General features: G+C 42.0%; 3 protein-coding genes across 8 annotated transcripts in view; 2 read left to right on the plus strand and 1 right to left on the minus strand.

Annotated features, from left to right (window-relative positions):
* The window catches only part of klhl7 (kelch-like family member 7), a 9004-nt gene extending 4756 nt beyond the window's left edge, over positions 1 to 4248 (plus strand). For 3 of the 5 annotated variants that reach the window (XM_015043021.1, XM_015043041.1, XM_015043059.1), the window contains 9 exons: positions 79 to 203; positions 288 to 463; positions 545 to 719; positions 836 to 978; positions 1117 to 1378; positions 1546 to 1747; positions 3115 to 3212; positions 3304 to 3487; positions 3679 to 4248. In XM_015043021.1, the coding sequence (XP_014898507.1) occupies positions 79 to 203; positions 288 to 463; positions 545 to 719; positions 836 to 978; positions 1117 to 1378; positions 1546 to 1747; positions 3115 to 3212; positions 3304 to 3487; positions 3679 to 3838 (1525 nt within the window). In that variant the 3' untranslated portion in view covers positions 3839 to 4248. The remainder of the gene's footprint in view (positions 1 to 78; positions 204 to 287; positions 464 to 544; positions 720 to 835; positions 979 to 1116; positions 1379 to 1545; positions 1748 to 3114; positions 3213 to 3303; positions 3488 to 3678) is intronic. The other 2 variants (XM_015043031.1, XM_015043050.1) reach the window with 1 other exon arrangement.
* Positions 4249 to 4417: 169 nt separating this feature from the next.
* On the minus strand, positions 4418 to 10000 carry aste1b (asteroid homolog 1b). 2 transcript variants are annotated; one of them, XM_015043009.1, is made up of 7 exons: positions 9921 to 10000; positions 9044 to 9294; positions 8344 to 8610; positions 7256 to 8208; positions 6291 to 6522; positions 6028 to 6220; positions 4418 to 5929 (listed from the first exon to the last, which is right to left on the minus strand). In XM_015043009.1, the coding sequence occupies exons 2-7, from the start codon at positions 9279 to 9281 to the stop codon at positions 5617 to 5619; spliced, it is 2196 nt and encodes a 731-aa protein (XP_014898495.1). In that variant the 5' UTR covers positions 9282 to 9294; positions 9921 to 10000; the 3' UTR covers positions 4418 to 5616. The 2 variants fall into 2 exon arrangements, with proteins under 2 accessions (XP_014898495.1, XP_014898486.1); XM_015043000.1 differs by lacking the exon at positions 9921 to 10000 and adding an exon at positions 9514 to 9694.
* Positions 9815 to 17429, plus strand: smarcc1b (SWI/SNF related BAF chromatin remodeling complex subunit C1b). Its single transcript, XM_015042987.1, has 28 exons — positions 9815 to 10058; positions 10395 to 10514; positions 11217 to 11302; positions 11397 to 11478; positions 11566 to 11658; positions 11778 to 11847; positions 11950 to 12019; positions 12173 to 12248; positions 12651 to 12776; positions 13039 to 13118; positions 13220 to 13326; positions 13432 to 13491; positions 13579 to 13607; positions 13745 to 13860; positions 13946 to 14017; positions 14108 to 14221; positions 14292 to 14445; positions 14531 to 14641; positions 14731 to 14790; positions 14969 to 15227; positions 15310 to 15381; positions 15479 to 15519; positions 15602 to 15710; positions 15813 to 15943; positions 16208 to 16342; positions 16639 to 16771; positions 16928 to 17011; positions 17115 to 17429. The coding sequence occupies exons 1-28, from the start codon at positions 9903 to 9905 to the stop codon at positions 17180 to 17182; spliced, it is 2814 nt and encodes a 937-aa protein (XP_014898473.1). The 5' UTR covers positions 9815 to 9902; the 3' UTR covers positions 17183 to 17429.
* Positions 17430 to 19002: the final 1573 nt, after the last annotated feature.

Consider the following 19002-nt stretch of genomic DNA (forward strand, 5'->3'; position numbering starts at 1 on the left):
TTCTAATTGTGCTTTTTTTTTTGTTTTTTTTTTCCCCCCCCCCCCCCCGACCCCCCGATACGTGTCTTTGTGTGTCAGAATCTCTGTGAACAGCAGCAACGTTCAGTCTTTGCTGGACGCAGCCAACCAGTACCAGATTGAGCCAGTGAAGAAGATGTGTGTGGAGTTCCTTAAAGGACAGATCGACGCCACAAACTGCCTGGGTACATGCTTGAAATACAATCCCAGGTCCAACAAATTACGGCGATGAGTTGTATTTACTGGTTTGTCTTTCTGTCCTTGTGCAGGCATCTCAGCCTTAGCAGACTGTATGGACTGTCCTGAGCTGAAGGCCACAGCAGAGGACTTTTTCCAGCTCCACTTTACAGAAGTCTATAAGCTGGATGAGTTCTTGCAGCTGGACGTTACGCAGCTCACACATTTGCTCCACCAGGACAAGCTCACTGTTCGTGCAGAGGCTCAGGTACGCACAAATTCAATTTATAGATTGACCGTGGTAACTTTGTTTTTCTGATGTGCTTTTTTTCGTACGTTTGTGTTTTAGATTTATGACGCGGCGGTGCGTTGGCTGAAATATGACGTGTGCAACAGAGAGCAGTACATGGTGGAGGTGCTGGGGTGCGTTCGCTTCCCTCTGGTCTCCAAAACCTTCCTGTCAAAGACCGTGCAGGCAGAGCCGCTCATCCAGGACAACCCGCAGTGCCTCAAGATGGTCATCAGTGAGTAGGAAGAGAGCAGGGGTTTATTTGTTAAACGGAATTGTGCATTATAGATAAGCATTTTATTCAGAAGAATAACGTTGGTTGACGTCAGCATCCCACTTCTTTTCTCCAAGGCGGGATGCGTTACCATCTATTGTCTCTGGAGGACCGGGAAGACCTGGGAGAGAGCAGCCGGCCACGGCGCAAGAAGCACGACTATCGCATCGCCTTGTTCGGAGGCTCGCAGCCTCAATCCTGCCGCTACTTCAACCCAAAGGTATTAGGGATATATATGAAAACACATCTGAGCACGAGTGCTTTGATGTTGGTGCAGAAGCATTTGCTATATATATCCTTCAAAATCATTTGAGTAATCTCCATAAAAAATCACTTCTCTTTGAATTGTATTGGTGAAGCGTCGGTGTTCTCCATGCAGGACTCCACCTGGACAGACATCCGCTGCCCCTTTGAGAAACGCCGCGATGCCACCGCCGTCTTCTGGGACAACGTGGTGTACATCCTGGGGGGCTCGCAGCTGTTCCCTATCAAGCGTATGGACTGCTACAATGTCCTGAAAGACAGCTGGTATTCCAAGCTAGGTCCACCCACTCCTCGCGACAGCCTGGCCGCTTGCGCTTCTCAGGGCAAGATCTACACATCGGGTGGATCGGAAGTGGGTAAGCGTCAAGATGCAGGATAAAAACCTTTCAGATGTTAGACTGAGTTATTTTTATTTCTACTAATGGGGATGCAGACAGTGAAATGCAGTGGTTTAGTTGAAGTTGTTGCACGTGTGAGGCTTGTGGTCATTGGATTCCGGTGTTGTCTGCGTGTCCGTCTGCAGGCAGCTCGGTTTTGGACCTTTTTGAATGTTACGACACAAGGACAGAGTCATGGCAGGTGAAGACCAGCATGCTGTTGGCCCGCTGCAGCCACGGCTCCGTCGAAGCCAACGGACTCATTTATGTTTGTGGAGGAACGGTGGGCAACAACGTCTCCGGGAGGATCCTCAACAACTGCGAGGTGTACGACCCCGGCACACAGCAGTGAGTACAATGTGACGGAGAAAGGATAGGGAGTGTGGCGAAAACGTTAAATTAATCAGTGACGGTGAAGCTCGTGAGAGTTTAGTGAGGTTTAATTAATTGCTGGTCAAAGGAGATGATCGGCCCACAACACGGAGAGTGTAATCAAGACTTCCTTCAGAGTCCAACGTGCTTAGTCCATTTGTTCTCATCAGAGACAAACTGTTTCTTGGTTTTCAATTGCAGTCAGCCTTCACCCCGTTCCTGTCTCAGCTCTTCCCTGGGTCTGCTTAACCTTTGTGTGTTTGACGCAAACAATTCTCATTCCAAAGATTGTGTTAGGCTATAATAAACCCTCTTTGTGTAGTAAAAAAAAAAAAAGATTGCTAAATTTCTTTCAGAGCGGGAGGGAAATTTCCATGACTTCCCATGTCTTTGTAGTCGATGGAAAAACTAAGTACAGCTTGGCTGCTTTCAGAGGCGTTGAGATGCAGAGTATCCAAATGTGCTTGATTAACTCATCTTCCCTGTAAAAGCAGAAGCTTCAGGACCTCGGACTGCTTTCTCTCGACAATGCGACTCAAAATTAGTTTATTCCTCCTTACTCTATGTTTATTCTGATGTTAACAGGGTGGATGATTTACACCTTTGTGTTTATCTGTTTAACATGGATTAGTTAAATCGGATGTGATAGTTTGCCCACAGACACAACAGAATGACATTTTGGCATATTCCTACAAATATGTGCAAATATTTCCCTTAACTCATGTAAATTTTAGATATTTACTTTATTTATTTTATTCATATAGTAGCGCAAATAATTAGTGGGTCAAATTCCATTAGCTTACTAATCAGTTACAATTACTGCTTCCTCATATCTTGGCAGCAGAAAGAGCAGTTAGTCAGTAGAGTTTGATATGGCAGTAAATTAGACCTCAATAATACAGACTCTGAACACAGATAATTGCGTTTTTATTAGAGGTGGCAAGAACAAAGTTCTTTCTGGCCAGGTCATTTGTTATGTCACAAAAACTCCTGTGAAGTCCTTAAAAGTCACTTTTACTATAGCATCTGCATATAATAGTTGCCAAACATTGCACCACAAGAACAAGCTCCAAGAACTGAATGACAACCATTTTGTTCTTACAGCCCAGAGAAGAAGCTTCAAGTTTTTGAAAATTACATTTGAATCACATTTAAATAGCACATCCAACCAGAAGTCCAAGAATAACTATAATTTAACTTGATGCAGAGTAGACTTGAGGATTTTTTTTTTTATCTAGTAAATTTCAGAAAGGCTTTCTCAAACCAGTAACTTTTAAAATGGAACAAGCAGCTGTTGTCCAGCTGGCAACTATTTTCTCCTAACCCCTAATTGCACATTTCAGATGGCGAGAGCTGTGTGGGATGAGAGAGGCCAGGAAGAACCATGGACTGGTGGTGGTCAACAACAGGATCTATGCTGTGGGAGGACAGGGGCCTTTGGGTAACTGCGACCACCACGGGGGGACCAGTAGGGATCGGTAAACTGTACATCAGGGCAGCTGCTATACAAGGATGTTTTTGTGTTCTTGTAGGTGGACTGGATTCAGTGGAGTACTACGATATTGCCAGCAACGAGTGGCGAGCTGCCTCACCAATGCCATGGCGGGGCGTGACGGTAAAGTGTGCAGCTGTCGGCGATGCAATCTATGTGCTGGCAGGCTTCCAGGGGGTGGGACGGCTCGGGCACGTCCTGGAGTACCACACTGAAACCGACAGGTTGGTATTTTAGCTTTCTTTCCAGGAAATTCTAACTGCTGTTTAAGTTTTTTTTGTTTTTTTTTTTGCTCTGAGGTTTATGTGTGAAAGCACGACTCGATTGTCTTCATTTCGCGCGTATGCGCATTTCTGCGTTGCATTTTTCAGACCCTTAACCGATTCAAATCGTCCTCATCTTTTCCTGCTGTCAGGTGGGTGACGTGCAGCAAGGTGCGAGCGTTCCCCGTCACCAGCTGCCTGATCTGCGTGGTCGACACTTGTGGAGTGAACGAAGATGAAGATATGGACCTCATAGACTCTCAGCCGCATGCCGCGTCCTCTTCCTCAGCCCCCACCTCTTCCCCCTCGTAGTGAAAGAATCTTATCTAGTGTATTTTAATTTTCGAACGTATGTTTACAGTTTTGAAAGAAACCGATTTGACTCACAAAAGGCAGGGTTTTTCTTTGTTTTTGTTGGGGTTTTTTTTTACTCCCCTGAAAGATCCAGTCGTGCTTTGATGGCTCACACTATTGTAAGAATGTCCTCTTACAGACATGTTTTTACTACATTATTTAATATTTAACTTATATTCACTCTAAAACTGCAGTTTTTTTATGTTACGTGTTGCGTTTTTCTTTTATTTCAAGCAAAAGCTTTAGTGCCATCTTAATGCTTTATAATAATACCACACACAGGCCTTTGAAGAAAGTGTGTGAACATTTTATTTTCAGCTTTAGTTACAAGTAAAACAGTGGGAATAAAAATAGGAATGTAAATTCTGTACTGCTCTCATGTACATTTTTAATACATATTTGTAGACAGCACCACATGAATTAACGTTGAAGAAATAATGTTTTAAAAAAATGTGTAAAATATTCTTGTGTATTCATAAATCGCAGAAGTCATAATAGTGGTGGTCATCTTGCCCCTTTGCCATTTTCTTTTTTTTTTTTTTACTTTTGCAGCTTTCATGCCAGTCATGCGTCAAATCATACCAGCTGTGACCACTGATGACTTTAAAGTAATTCACTATAATCTGCTCTGCCTCCAGCTGGTCAGTAATACTTACTTTTATTTGCCATATTTCATAATAAGACGACTCTCCCAATGTAGAAGCACCAGAAACAGAGTAAAATCATTATTGGACTATGTTGTAAAATTTCTGCAAAATGTAAAATCCTGGTTGAGGTGTGAGCTTTTTTATACAAGTCAATGGGTTTAAAACGGAAAATTGATCTGCAGTCGTTCCCTTTTGCTGCCCTCTTAACACTGCTTGCTTGTTGATATTTTCAAGAGTTAGAACACAAAAAATTTACTTTAACAGACTTTTTTTTTTTTTTTACACAATGTTATTGGTCAAAATTTAGAAAAAAAAAAAAAAAACAATTCAGAACTCCCATCATTGCCAAAACTGTTTGGTAGTTTGTCACTTTTTATAGCACCACATTTGGTCTAAAAAAAATCTAAGTTCAGCAGTAGAATATTTTTTTCAATACAAGAGATGCACAATCAAAATTTCCCCGTTATCTACTCGTCAGCTCTGTTTGAGCTGAATTGCCATAACTCCCAATTTTTTTTGTTTCTAAATGAATTGGACACGCTTCGATCTAGTTGAGTAAAAATCAGTGGTTCTGATGCAAAAATGAAGAAAATCTTGAATACTAGTATTCTCCTTTTTTGGACTCATTCAGAACATTGAGCACATTTTTCTCTTCTTAGGCGTTCTTTGAATAAATAACCCAAATCAGCAGCTTAGACCTCAAATAAAACTCAAAATCCTCATCTGCCAGACAAAGCCTGATTGGCCCATTTCTAGTTCACACCTACTGGCATTGCTCTTATTACCTTTATAATAAAAACATTATTATTTTGCATTCAGTGTTCAGTCCTTAAGCAAACATGACTGGGTAAATATAATTAGTCTATGTATTAAAAAATGCTTGTAAAATGGTGCACGTGGTTTGAAACAGCTGATCAGAGAATTTTATACATCACATTTTAGATGGCTGCTTCAAACTTAAAACACAAGCACTGGAAGAGATTAAAATAGTGCAAAGCATGACAGCAAAGATTAAAAATATTATTCTCCTCCAAAGAATAACCTTTGATCATAGTGTTCTAGATCTGTGCATTTCTCATTGCCTCTCTATCAATCCGCCTCCTCTTCTTCTTCCTCACTCATAAGGAGAGCAAACCTGTTGTTTATCTCCTCTGAACCCCTCCCTCCACCCCGAGACCATCCTCTTCCTCCTCTTCCGCCTCTCCCTCTCCTCCCTCTGCCTCTGTTCTTCTTGCCTGATCCGAAGCTGGAGGGGTTTGCCTTGAGGCTGCAGTCCTTCACAGCATCCAGCAGGCAGAAACAGAGCTGTCCAGATAAAGACCCACCAGGCAGTAACGACTCCACAGGCCAGCCTCCTTTCAGGTACCTGAAGAGGCCGTGCACTAAGGTACCGCTGAACAACCTAAGCAAGAAGGATTTTTTTTTTTTTTCATTACAGGAAATCTAGCTCGTACCTCAACAGGTGGTTAAATATGTAGAAAAATGTTTTAATCCTCTTACAATGACACATTGGGCTCGGGCAGCGGCACCAGCAGCAGCTGATTCAGGCACAGGGCACTCCAGAGGCAGGACTGCCATTGGCTGAGGCAGTGGGCCGCCCCGACGTCCACTCTTCGTCTTTCACCAGATCTCACCCGCTGGCGATCTAGCGCTGACAGAAAACCTCGCTCGGCGGCCCAGTTTAGCTGTGGGGCTAGAACGTTTCACCTGTTAAGAGGCGGATCTCTCGACTTGACAAACTGCATATTTTCAAATCAACTAACCAACAGGTACTTTGCGGGGCGCTCCAGGCTGATTGTTTGATGTCAACTCTCCATAAATCATGCCTATCACTAAAGCCTGCAGCAGGGGCTGCGAAGGCGCTGGTGTGGCCTCACGCAACCAGAATCCAGTCACCGCAACGGCAAGCTGCAGATGGAGAGGAACTGGAGCCAGGGCCGACTGCGTCACACCTAAGACTTCGAACAGGACACCAAGGCGCACTGCAGCAGGAGCCTGGATATGACACGTATTGAAAAACAACCATAGTCAAACAAGAAACGGCTCGACAGACGAACCCAAGTCTTATCAATGGGGATTTTTCTTATTTCATCAGTCAAAAGTTAAGATGTTTCAGGCTTCGAATGAGTCAAGCAGAGCAAACATTTCCAACAAAGTCAAATCATTCAAACTGGAACAGACCTGTACTCAAATCTGTATGCATAGAGGATTAGAAAAATGCCTGTTTTGTTGTATTTTTTTACTTACTTTATAATGAATTATTTTACAATTGAAATCAGTATTTTAAAGAATTTAAACTCTTCAAAATCCAAAAGATTTGCAAAAGTACCCTCAAACTTTTTCACAATACAACCACACACTTTTATTCAGTTTTGTTCCCTGCATTTGGACTTATCCTGCTATCAACAATGAACTGACCTAAAAATGTTAATTAACTTTTTAAATAATCTTACCCTGCCTTATTTAATGGTTCTCCTGAATCTTCACTAAAGGGACTGAGGTCAGCCAGCTGGTTGTTTAAGATGTCCCAAGTTCCAGATGGGAATATAAAGATGACTGAGCTTTTGCATTAGCAAAATCATGGAACAGTTTGACTTTTTATGCAAGCAATGTGCAATTTTGTAATAATATTAAGAGATCTTGTACAATTTCCTTACACTTTGACATTTTGCACCAACTAGTTAATGAACAACCTGCAATACTGTTAATTAATACAACATGTGTTTACCTGACTGAGCCCACCCAGATGTATGTGGTTCCAGAGGATGACTGGTTCCACTTGCTTTTTGCTTAGGTTCAGGTCCAAACGGTCATACTCTTCCACGAAAATTGGAGAACCAGAGCCATGTGACTGTGTTTGTACTGGAGCTGCATTGAACACGTGTTCTGGCCCCTGCTGGCCCCTACCTCCACCACCTCTTCCTCTTCCTCTTCCCTGCATTTGAACTTGTCCTGCCTTTGCCGGCAGTGCGCCACTCGCTGGGCTTGCAGTGTTTTCAGCTTTTTGCAGTAAAATCCCATACACAGCCTGACGTATTGGTCTAGAACTACAGTGGCTGCTGGCTAGTTTGCTATTCTCCACCTGCGGGATGAGAAGGACCCTCTGCATGACAAAAGCGTCAAGAGCCAAGGGAGACAGCTGTCCCCGTGCTGCAGCCAGAGACAAGCACTCTGGCAGCTGTGCCAGACCAGATGTCTTCCCCCTTGGAGCTAACGTACCTTCGGAGAACCATGGAGCAAGAGGGCTTTGAGCCTTGATGTTGTACTCTTGCATAGCAGCCAACAGCTTGGAGCTGAGCCCACCTCCTTGTCCTCTCCTGCCTGCCCCAGCCGCTCCATCCATTAACCTGCTAACCTCCTTCAGTGCCTCCGTCACATTTGGAAACGATGACAGCCAAATAAGGATGCCCTCGACACGAGAAACGGGTGCCTTCCCCCTGCCTCGGCCACCGCCTCTTCCTAATGCACTCACGTCTGCGAGAGCAAGGAGGGTCTCGGTCTCTTTTGGAGCACCATAGTCATTACCAGTTAGGACTGCACACAAAGGCAGCAACTCGCGATTCATGCCCCCAAAACAGCGGCACAGATTGTTAGTGGTGTAACATCGGGATGGGATGTAGCGCTGAGAAGCTTTTCCGTTAAGATTGGTCCACTGGAAAAAATGAAGTGGCAGATAACCAGCTGAGATAAAAAAAAAAAGAAGAGAAGAGAAAACAAGGGGACATAAATAGCAGTGTAAATAACAAAGTGCAAGTTATTAGAAAAGGTTATTTGAATCATCAACAATGTAGGAACACTTTCACTTCAGCCACACACCTGGAAGGTCAAATATGTAAAAGTCGCTGTCATTTGTCAGGACTGGACAGTTCCACTGGCGCGCCAAGCAGGCAATCTCCCAGTCTGCCTCTGCTGGACACTGCACCAGCGGGATTCCTCTTTGATTCAGGACCTGAAGGAAGACTTTCCTTACAAGGATTGGGAGGACAGAGCCATTGCGACCATGACAAATGCTGTCTGCCTCCTTTATCCTGGACTGCAGACGCTGACGCAGAGTAGCAAACTTCTTGTCACTTGGGTCCATTCCTTAATATGATTTTAAAAAAAATTGCCTTAATAAAGTCTGTTGGTGCAAAGTCCTTTTTATCATTCAGTCACACCTATATATAGCTTATTATAAATATAAATGTTACCAAAAGACAAGACTTTCCCTCTGAAAGGAAAAATGAAGAATTACAGAAAACCAAACGCATCACATCAGCTCAAACTTGTTAAGCCACCTATTATTTATCATGCTGCACTCTGGAGGGATGATTATTTGAGCTCATACCATTCCAGTGATTTAAAGTCTTTTTCACCAGTTACCAGAAAAAGAGACAGGTAAATTGTAGGCATATGCCACAACATTACATTGAAAGGGTGATCAACTAAGCTGCGTTTTGTATTGTTCGATAGTATAACTTATCAATTAAACATGCCAGTCATGAGCTCAAAGAACTGACAGCAACTGTATCCTTACCCCCATCCAGCACCACATAGGGCTTGATGTTACAAGTTTCCAAAGCAGATAGGAACTCGTTGAGAAAGCAGGCGAACGCATCGTAGTCTCCTCCATGCTGCTGATCAAATCCGTAGTTAAAGTAGAGGCGGAAATATAGACTGCAGCCGTCAATAACCAGCCGACTATCCCTGAACCTCACATCTTGAAGGAAGTTTCTGTTGGACTCCACATATGTTGTCAACCCCTGAACACCCATGACATCCCAGTGCCTGCAAAATGAAGATTAAAGCAAAAACATGTGAACAACAGTGATGCATGGGCAAAGATCAATACAGGATAATAACAACTAGTTACTACGCTTGGCAGAATGTCAAGTACTAATATTATTTTCTCTTGTTACATTTCTGGTTGTTTTCGCGAATTATGACACAATAATATTAACTACAGCGACATAATGCACAAAGCCCAAGCAAGTAATTTATACTTACTAAGTTGTCATACAAACTGCAGGTAGGACGTTAGGAGCAGTACATGTGCCACTTAACTTGTTTTCTTGAAATGCGAACGTACTTCCTTATTGGTTACATTTCAAAATAAAGGTGTGGTCTGCCATAAATCTGTTGAGATTTTAATTCTTCATTCTCCAAACAAATTTTGAAAGAAAAATAACACACAAATATATATAAATTAAAAAAAAAACTTGAAAAAGATACTATCTATGGAAGGCTAATCCTTTACAAAAAGAAATTACCCATTATTTCACTACGGTAGAGCTGCAATCTCGCGATAGAAGACGAGAACGCAAACCGCTAACAACCGCGCTAGCCAGTTTTGTTTTTTCGTGTTTGAAAATTTATACCGTACTGCAGTGGCTACAATGTCCGGAGGAACAAACCTCGGTTTTCCGGGGACAAACCAAGCGTTGGCGCATCGCAAAAAAGACAGTAGTCCCTCTGCTCGGTTCTGGGAGAGTCCGGACACTTTAACCCAGCTGGAGGTGGTGCGACAGTGGATCGGGAAGCACTACAAAAAGGTAGCTAGGTGGAAACGCTAGCCGCCCCCTGCTAGTAGTAACCCTGTAGACACACTGTAAACAAATCTCTTCTGCTGAATAACTTCACATGGGGATGCTCAGTTTTTCTTTTAAAGATTACAGAGCTGCACCGCTTTAACGTTTAGCAAAAAAAAAAGAAAAAAAAATAGCGACCAGATGTGTAACTAAATGTAAGATTAAATTCGTTGTTTAATTTCTTCCGATAAGTTGGGAATATTGCTTGTAAAGTGTAAGAAATTAACTTTTTTTTTATTTAACAAAACCATTAATGGATCAATGCCGCCTTCTCTCGAAATCCTTGTTTTTGTGTGTTAGTATGTGCTGGTGGACGCTCCATCTTGTCAGGTCCTGGCTGCAGTCACCTTGCAGCTTCTCCAGTTTCAGGAGGATGCCTTTGGCAGACAAGCTCCCAACCCTGCTCTTACAAAGCTTCCAGTGAGTGTTGTCTAACAAACGAACCTCCCACCTCAGTGGTACTTTTGTTGCCTTTCTTGGTACCTAAAATGTATGCTGGTATTGCTAGTTGCTATGTAAATATCAACGATGATGTAAAAGTAATAAGCACCTACAGGTAAAAAGATGAGATGTTCAAACTTGCTGATTTATCCTTTGTTTATTCATTTATATTATTTTCTGATGTATTTTTTAATTCCTATTTTCATTTATTTAGGTTCTGGTTCAACCTAAATAAGCCAACTGTTATAAAACAGGAATATTATGCAGCCTGATCAAACTAAAATAACTCTAAGTTATCCCCTGTTGTTAGATCTTCTATATTAGAGCCACCTAGCAACAATTCACTTTATTAGTCTGATAACAGAATATGGGAGATTTCTTCAAATTGTTGGTTGTCAAAGCTGGTACTAATTGGCACACAGTCAGCACTAAATGTCATGTTACAGACAGCTCCATTTTGTATCCAAAATGGGTAAAGAATGGCAAACTAATCTGCTCTTGTTTCCTCGACGGTTGGGAGGAAATATTTGCCGTTCCCATTGGAAATTTTCACTTCTAAAGGAAACTTCTGTTAACTTCTGTTCATTTTTTTTTCCACCATAAAACTTAAAGATTTCATCATCAGAGTAAATGATGAACATTTACTGAAACTGGGTAGCTAAATTGATCTGTTCTCTGCAGGCACATTGTTTCCTGGACTTGCAACCAGGCGGCGGACTCTGTCACATCCTAGGCACCGCTTACAAATTCAAGGTTGAACAGGGCTGGTGGGTAACAAGCATCCTGTGCTTTTGCTCCTTCATATCCATCTCTTTCCCAGACAGAGATGTTTGATGTTGTCCCCTGCTCATCTTCACACAGGAGAAGGTTTGACCTGCAGAATCCGTCAAGAACTGAGAGAAACGTCGAGATGTTTGGCGTGATTGAAAAGGCTTTAATCCAGGTATCAAATCTGCAGACGTGTAAGAAAACTCAGACTTTTATACAAATGATTTTATATTAAACGGCTGTGGACATTTTGTGTCATCAGAACAACTGTGTCTCCATCCCTGTGGTATTTATTGACCCTACTGTTGACCTGGAGCTGTCCAGCAGACTCACTGGCATCATCATCAAACACAAGGTAAAGTGATCCCAACTGTAAAGGAAATATTTTCTTACATGTTGAACAGAGATTATATTTCTTGTCAGGATTATATCAGCACTGTTTAGCTCTGATATGAGTGACTTTGTTCTCCACAGGGTGCAATTACCGAGGACAGTATAATGGCCACTCATCACGTATACGGCTCACTTGCTTCCACAGAGGAGGGTCAGTGAATCTTCTTTCACATATCTGTGCTTAGTAACATATATGACCATTTTCTAAACTTTTTTTTTTTAAACTCAATTTTCCATTTGTATTTATTCTCAGATGAGTGGATGCGTCCTGTTATGCGAAAGGACAAACACGTTTTGGTCCACTGGGGCATGCACCCTGACAGGTAATGGAAGAGAATACATCGCTAAGCATAAATGACGTCAGAAGGCATTATTTATTAAAAAATGCGCGCAAACAAAAAGATTACACGCAGCAGGTTTTGTGGACCCACTGCCATATTCACTTGACTCTTAAAGAATGTGACTCTTTTTGACAGTTATGACAGCTGGCTGTCCTCAAGTGACGTGGAAGGAGACGTCGAAGACGTGCCGCACGTAGAGAGGCCATGGAGGGTTAGTTGGACACTATGCACAGAAATGAAAAAATGTTGACAAAGCTTTGTCACTATGCGTGTTTAAAGAGTAGTTTTGAGCTCTGCAGAATGTCAACCTTCACATTAAAACTTTTAAGTGGGAAAAAGAACAGAACAGCTGAAGAAGCTAAGGTTGTAGCAGGCAGTCTCGCAACAAATCTATAGAGACCTCTGCCTGGATGTCTGTAGTTGCTAACATGCTAACAGCTCAAATTCTAGGCAGTAGAGAGGATATTTAATGGTAACATGTCCTAGATGGTGGCAGAAATGACTTTTTAAATGAGTAATAACTTGTCATCTACCTTTATTTTATGCATTCCTCCTTTCGTGAGGATTTTTTATTTTTTTTTTTTAAAGATTTGTGTGTGTCTGTGTGCTCCAGGTTCATGCCGGTTGGGTTCTGGACACAGACGTGTTTAATGAGTGGATGAACGAGGAGGACTATTGTGTAAATGAGAGGAACCTGCCGCTCATCCTTCGACAGCGAATCCACCTACAAGAAGATCAGGTTCGTGTGAATTTGTTCGCATTTAATGTTGTGTTTTTATTTAGATCCAAAACGTCGTGAAGACAACATAAAAAAAAAACAACACACAATTACGAGTGTTATAAATCAATTATGGCAATTAGAAATATATATATTTTTTATGTTCTTGGTGTTTTGTTTTGATTCCAATTCTTTTCATCCTGTGAAATTGTTAATGCTTTTGTCAAATTAGGTTGCTCTCCTGATTTAAATTTTCTGCGTCTACCTGACTGTTTTCCCGCAGGACTCCAAGTCCACTCCGTTCAAAAAGAGAAGACGCTCACCCTCTCCTTCCACTGATGGCAGAAAAAAAGGGAAGAAAGGGTAATTGTTCACTGTATCCTTCAAACGCGCATATGTTTTTGGTTTGCAGCCACAAACTAAGTTGTCAGATTTAATATGTGTGTGCGCGTGTGCTGACACAGGAGAAGGCGCGGCCAACAGGAAGAGGAGCCAGAAGAAGACCTGACCAAAGACATGGAGGACCCAACGCCTGTGCCAAACATGGAAGTAGTCACTCTACCCAAGAATGGTAAAACTCCTGGAACAACATCCGTACCTAGTGAAAAAATATCTAAAATAGTGATTTTAGACATTTAATCCAATTTTGTCTTCAATTTATATTCAACTTTTGTAGTGAACCTAAAGAAAGACAGTGAGAATACGCCAGTGAAGGGAGGCATCATGGCTGACCTCGGTATGGTTGCTTTTAACACAAAAAAATTGAAACATTGACTTACCATTATGTGCACACATTTATTGTTCATTTTTGATTTTATTTCAGATGATCAGGAAGATGACTTTCCTGGAAGGGTGATTTTTTTTTTTTTTTTTTTTTTACGGTGTTAATAGTATCTTGTGTGTGTGATGCAAAAGTTTTATAACAGAGAAGCGGATGGAATATTCTTGGAAAGTAAAACTAATATATTTATGTGAAATAATGTGTCTAGGAAGAAGATGAGGGAAGAAGTGAGATCCCCCGCTTATCAGAGGGAGAGGACAATGTCACTGAACAAACTCATCATATCATAATACCAAGCTACACGTCGTGGTTCAATTACAACAGGTAAACATTTCACCGACTTTTAACTGTTTAGCTTTCAATTACGTTATCATCATAAATTCACGGTTTCTAAAACGTTCTCCTCCAGCATTCACTCGATAGAGAAACGTGCTCTTCCTGAATTCTTCAACGGAAAGAACAAATCAAAAACTCCTGAAATGTGAGTGCCTCGGACTCTCAGCCATCTTTGTACGATTCTACAATGATGGCGAAGCTTATTTCAGGTTTGATTGTCCCTTGTGCATTTTAGCTTCTTGGCGTATCGTAACTTCATGATCGACACGTACCGGCTCAACCCCCAGGACTACCTCAGCTCAACGTCCTGCAGGCGCAACCTCACTGGAGACGTCTGTGCCCTTATAAGGTGGGGTTTCGTACGAGCGTGAAATCCGGCGGTGGCGTCTGTGCTTCAGTAAGACGTTATTTGTGTCCAGGGTTCATGCTTTTTTAGAACAGTGGGGTTTGATCAACTACCAAGTGGATGCCGAGAGCCGACCCCTCCCCATGGGACCTCCTCCAACCCCTCATTTCAACGTCCTGGCCGACACGCCGTCCGGGCTGGCACCCCTGCAGCACAAACCCCTTCAGGTCGGCTCCGTTGCTCCGTCACGCAGGACTCGCATCTCCAGATTTTCTTTTGGAGATTTCATCGTAACGACTGTTGTTCTTGCAGGTGTCCGCCTCACAGCACATGTTGAATTTCCCAGAGAAGAGCAGAGAGAAACCTTCAGACTACCAGAACTTTGGTCTGCGCACCGACATCTACGCCAGGAAACACCCAAAGGTCTATATATAACTATAACTAACTATATATTATCAAACGTGATAATTTTAAGTCTGAAACTTTTTGCGACGTCTTTTTTATTTTTATAGACTAAAGGAGCAAACGCAGGACGAGAATGGACAGAGCAGGAGACACTGTTACTGTTGGAGGTGAGACTGAAAAGTTGTATTTCTTTATACGCCGTTGTGGATCCATACTTGATAAATGATCTGGCTCTATATTTAAAATATTTATTTATTTCTTACTGCTTTTTCACCTTTTTCTTAATTTTCCTGTTCAGTACATGTCATCTGACACAGAAATATGCTTTATCTTTCAATCCGTCAGGCCTTAGAAGTGTACAGGGACGACTGGAACAAAGTATCGGAGCACGTGGGCTCCAGAACGCAGGACGAATGCATCCTACACTTTCTACGTTTGCCCATCGAGGACCCCTACCTGGAGGACTCGTCGGCCTCTCTGGGGCCGCTGGCGTATCAGCCCGTGCCTTTTAGCCAGTCGGAAAACCCCGTCATGAGCACCGTGGCCTTCCTGGCGTCTGTGGTAGATCCACGTGTGGCGTCGGCTGCAGCGAAGGCGGCGCTGGGTGAGAATCGTTTGAGTCGATGTGAGGTGTTAAGTTTCAGGTAAGATGTTTTGACTTGACTTTTTTTTTTTTTTTTCCCCAGAGGAGTTCTCCAGAGCACAGGAAGACTCGCTGTATAAAACCTCTGATCCATCCAACCAGCCAGAACAAATGGGTAAAAAAAACAAAACAAAAAAAAAAGCACATAAATTACTCCAGAACGTCTGTCTGAATCCTGCTGTGTGTTATTGATCAATTTCTTTGTCGAATAGATGCAATGGAAGCGGAAAGACTTGATTCCAGCTCCCTTCAGGTAGAGAGAGAGGGAAAATTAGTAAGAGCGTTCCCCGATCACGTCGGGTGTTTCTTCCTTTTTCAATTTGCACGTGTTGCAGGTTCCTGTGAGGCTGGACGGAGTCAAGATGGAGCCTGGCGTGCCGAAAGTGGACGGAGATCAAGTTAAAAGAGAACATAGTGAAAGTATTCTGACGGAGGAGGGCGATGGTATGTGTGTTTGTTTGTTTGTGTGTGTGTGTAATGAGAACTTTTCAAAAATACTCTTGAGTATCTGTGTAAGATTAACTGTGTAATTTATGTGTGTTCTAGTCAGGGGGGAGGATGGTGAGAACAGGGGAGAAGGGGACGATGGGAGGAGAGGGATGGAGCTGGACCTGGTGGAGGGAAGCGTTCCCACGGCGGCGGCAGCAGCTCTGTCATCTGCTGCCTCAAAGGCCAAGGTGAAGCTCACCCTCCCCAATCATATGGAATATTTAAGGAGGAAATGGCAGTTCCAGTCTCTTAGAACTCCAATCATTGAGACTCCATTCACTCTCCTTTTATGAATCTAAGAAAAAATATAAAGCAGAGAAAAACTGAAATCTGCCTCAGCCGCTTATCGAGTTCTTCCCTTTGTTCTCTCTATTATTTGTCGACATCTACTATAAATTGTTGTTTGTGTCTTAAAGGTTGTGTTTTTTTCCTCTTGATTTTGTTTCTTGTAGCACTTAGCAGCAGTAGAAGAGAGGAAGATCAAGTCTCTGGTGGCTCTCCTGGTGGAGACGCAGATGAAGAAGCTGGAGATCAAACTGAGACACTTTGAAGAGCTGGAAACCATCATGGACAGAGAGAAAGAGGCTGTGAGTATAATATATGCTTCACTGTTGCCCAAATTTGAAACTCTAAGCCTCTTGCACATTTAACTTCTGTAAAGTGAGATAAGGTTTACATCTGTGACTTTTTTTTAGTGTATAAAAGGCAATTGAATTTGATCTAAGTGCTTTAATATCTTGATAACGTCGTCAAGACATTACATCTCCTTATTTGTGGAGATGTAAATTAATCTAAAATTTTGAGGAATTTTTACTCAAGTGAAGCGCTCAATAATCAAACTTTTGTGTGTGTGTGTGTGTGTGCGCGTGTGTGTGTTTTGCAGCTGGAGCAGCAGCGCCAACAGCTGCTGACAGAGAGGCAGACTTTCCATACTGAGCAGCTGCAACAGGCAGAGATGAAGGTTCGCCAGCAGAGGGAGCAGCAGGGCCAGCCGGGTTACACAATGCAACATTCAGGTCTGAACCAAATGCACAACTATCAACTGAAAGATGACACTTTTTTTTTTTTTTTTTTCACTTATCCTCACGCTAATATCCCTACTTCTCTTTGCTGCGTTGTTGCTTCTTGGTCCTATGTGTTCAGTATTGATACTTTGGTCTTACATTCTTCAGGCCAGTCTGCGGCCAACAGGATGGTACCTGGAGGAAACGGTCAGACGATGGCCCCTCGACACCCCGGAGCCCCAAATGGGATGTGTGAGTATTTTCCGATGGTGCCGCGGGGTTTTCACGTGCTGCTGTTATTTTTATTTACTTAAAGCTTTTAGAGAACTAACTGAAACTCTCCGATCTGTCTCAGACCCGTCGTCACAGCCTGATGGGACAGCATCTGCTCAGCCCACTCCTCCGTCATCCAGTCACAGCTGAACTGACCACCAGACAAGACACACATGAAAGAAGTGTGCTTTAATACGGAAGGACGACTAAGATTAAGTGTTCAAGTCAATTGTTTGGTAGTCCATTGTTTCTAGACTGAAAACTTTGTGAGCACATAAACCCAGCTGATGTGTGTTTGGTCATCAGTTGAGTTTGTCTTATATTTGTGAAATAATTGTTCTCTGGCATCAAGAGTTGAGAAACTCGACTCATTAAAGTTGCTTTTTTTTTTTTTTTTTAAAGAATCTTTGTGTGTGCATCTGTGTGTTTACAAGAAAATCACTTGAATGTGGAGAGTTCAGAAATCTATTCTAACTCTGCATAATGATAGCCTAAACTTTAGCAACTCCGTTAATTCTTTACAAACTGAAGTACTTGTGCTTGAAACATCAGTTTCTAATTTGAAAATGTTTCGGAAAGCATATAAGAGCTTGCTTCTGTTTTCAGTCAGTAGCACTAAAGCCTATCTTGACTATTTAATTCATATTCATCCTTAAGAAACGTTTAATAAATCAAAGGGTGAAATGTTTCACTGCTGTTAAAGAAAACACAAGCAAAAAATTGAATGACTCAATAAGCTACTGTTTCAGAAATTGTAAAATAGGTTGTGATACATATGGCACTGCAACCCATCATTAAAAAACATTTCTGCACAGACCCACAGCTCAGGTGGAGGGGGATCTGTGGACAGGAGGACTATCTCTGCAAATTAGTTTGTTTTTTTTATGGAGGAATGGACAGATGAAAACCATGAAGAGTCCTGGTTGCAGTTTGTAGGGTACAAAAAAAAACAAAACAACAACGTGGACAAACATGTCTTGGTCAGATGAGGCCAGTCACTCTGACCCTGGCAATTGGAGGCATCATTGGCTGGAAGGGAGCTGTCTGAGACAGCGGTCCTCAGATCTGGACCTGGAGGGTTCCTGCTTCAACACACTTCAGTCAAGTAGCCTAATTGCATCCTGAGTATGGAGGCACGGCCTCAAGGATCTATCTTTAAGTCTTCTGATTTGAAAAAGATTTTTGATCTTCTTCAGCTTCACCTCGCTAGAAAAGACATGGGAGGTTTCCATAGCCACATCCCACACTGAACTCTAATTCTGGCAAATATAGTTTCCTGACAAATGCTAACAAGAAATTAACAGGACTTTCAATTATCCATCAGCAAGAAGCACCGTTACACTAAGGTAATGAAAGTATGTATTTTAATATGGCGTGCTTCCAGTGGCAGTGTAAAAATCGGTGGCTTTTTTTTTAATGTATTAATACTTTGTCATTTGCTCTGGTCAGATATGATTAAAAATAATCTGATCTTCAGTAAGTATTTTTACATGGAAGATCAGTAGCACATTCCAGGTCTTGGTCAAAAACTATGAAAGTGGGTTTAAATTAAAAGTGGTTTCATATCGCACCGAACCTTTTGAAATTGGAGTTATTTTGAAATGGTGGAAGTTCACTTTAGAACTACCTTCACTTTATCAATTAGCATCATTCACGGGAATGAACAAATCTGGTTCAAATATTAGGTAAATCCCAAAGTTTTGTAGTTGCTACTTCAAGAGGTACTATAGAAAATACTTTTTATTCAATGTCTTAATTGGCTTGGATGTTTTGTTTTGTTTTTTTTCCATTTAATTGACTGAATTAAAGTTAACCTGAATTGGTTGTAACGGTGTGATTAGCTTGTATGTCTGACGGTTTAAAGTAAGACGTGAACATACATTTTATTTACTTTGCAATAACCCCACCCCCACCCCCCCTCAAAAAAAAACCTTTTGAATAAAATATTTTTGTGTGTAAAGTAACTTGTA

Source organism: Poecilia latipinna, unplaced genomic scaffold, assembly GCF_001443285.1.
Source record: "Poecilia latipinna isolate Pla-1442-1.1 unplaced genomic scaffold, P_latipinna-1.0 Scaffold35, whole genome shotgun sequence".
Taxonomy (NCBI): domain Eukaryota; kingdom Metazoa; phylum Chordata; class Actinopteri; order Cyprinodontiformes; family Poeciliidae; genus Poecilia; species Poecilia latipinna.

Bases quoted from the DNA above. Each gene is read 5' to 3' on its own strand.
- aste1b (XM_015043009.1), bottom strand. From the start codon at position 9,281: ATGGGTGTTCAGGGGTTGACAACATATGTGGAGTCCAACAGAAACTTC. The intron at 8,611-9,043 runs GTAAGGATACAG...AATCATATTAAG, and splicing joins CTATGTGGTGCTGGATGGGG to GAATGGACCCAAGTGACAAG. The intron at 5,930-6,027 runs GTAAGAGGATTA...CTTCTTGCTTAG, and splicing joins CCCGAGCCCAATGTGTCATT to GTTGTTCAGCGGTACCTTAG.
- smarcc1b (XM_015042987.1), top strand. From the start codon at position 9,903: ATGTCCGGAGGAACAAACCTCGGTTTTCCGGGGACAAACCAAGCGTTG. The intron at 12,777-13,038 runs GTTCGTGTGAAT...GTTTTCCCGCAG, and splicing joins TCCACCTACAAGAAGATCAG to GACTCCAAGTCCACTCCGTT. The intron at 13,492-13,578 runs GTATGGTTGCTT...ATTTTATTTCAG, and splicing joins AGGCATCATGGCTGACCTCG to ATGATCAGGAAGATGACTTT.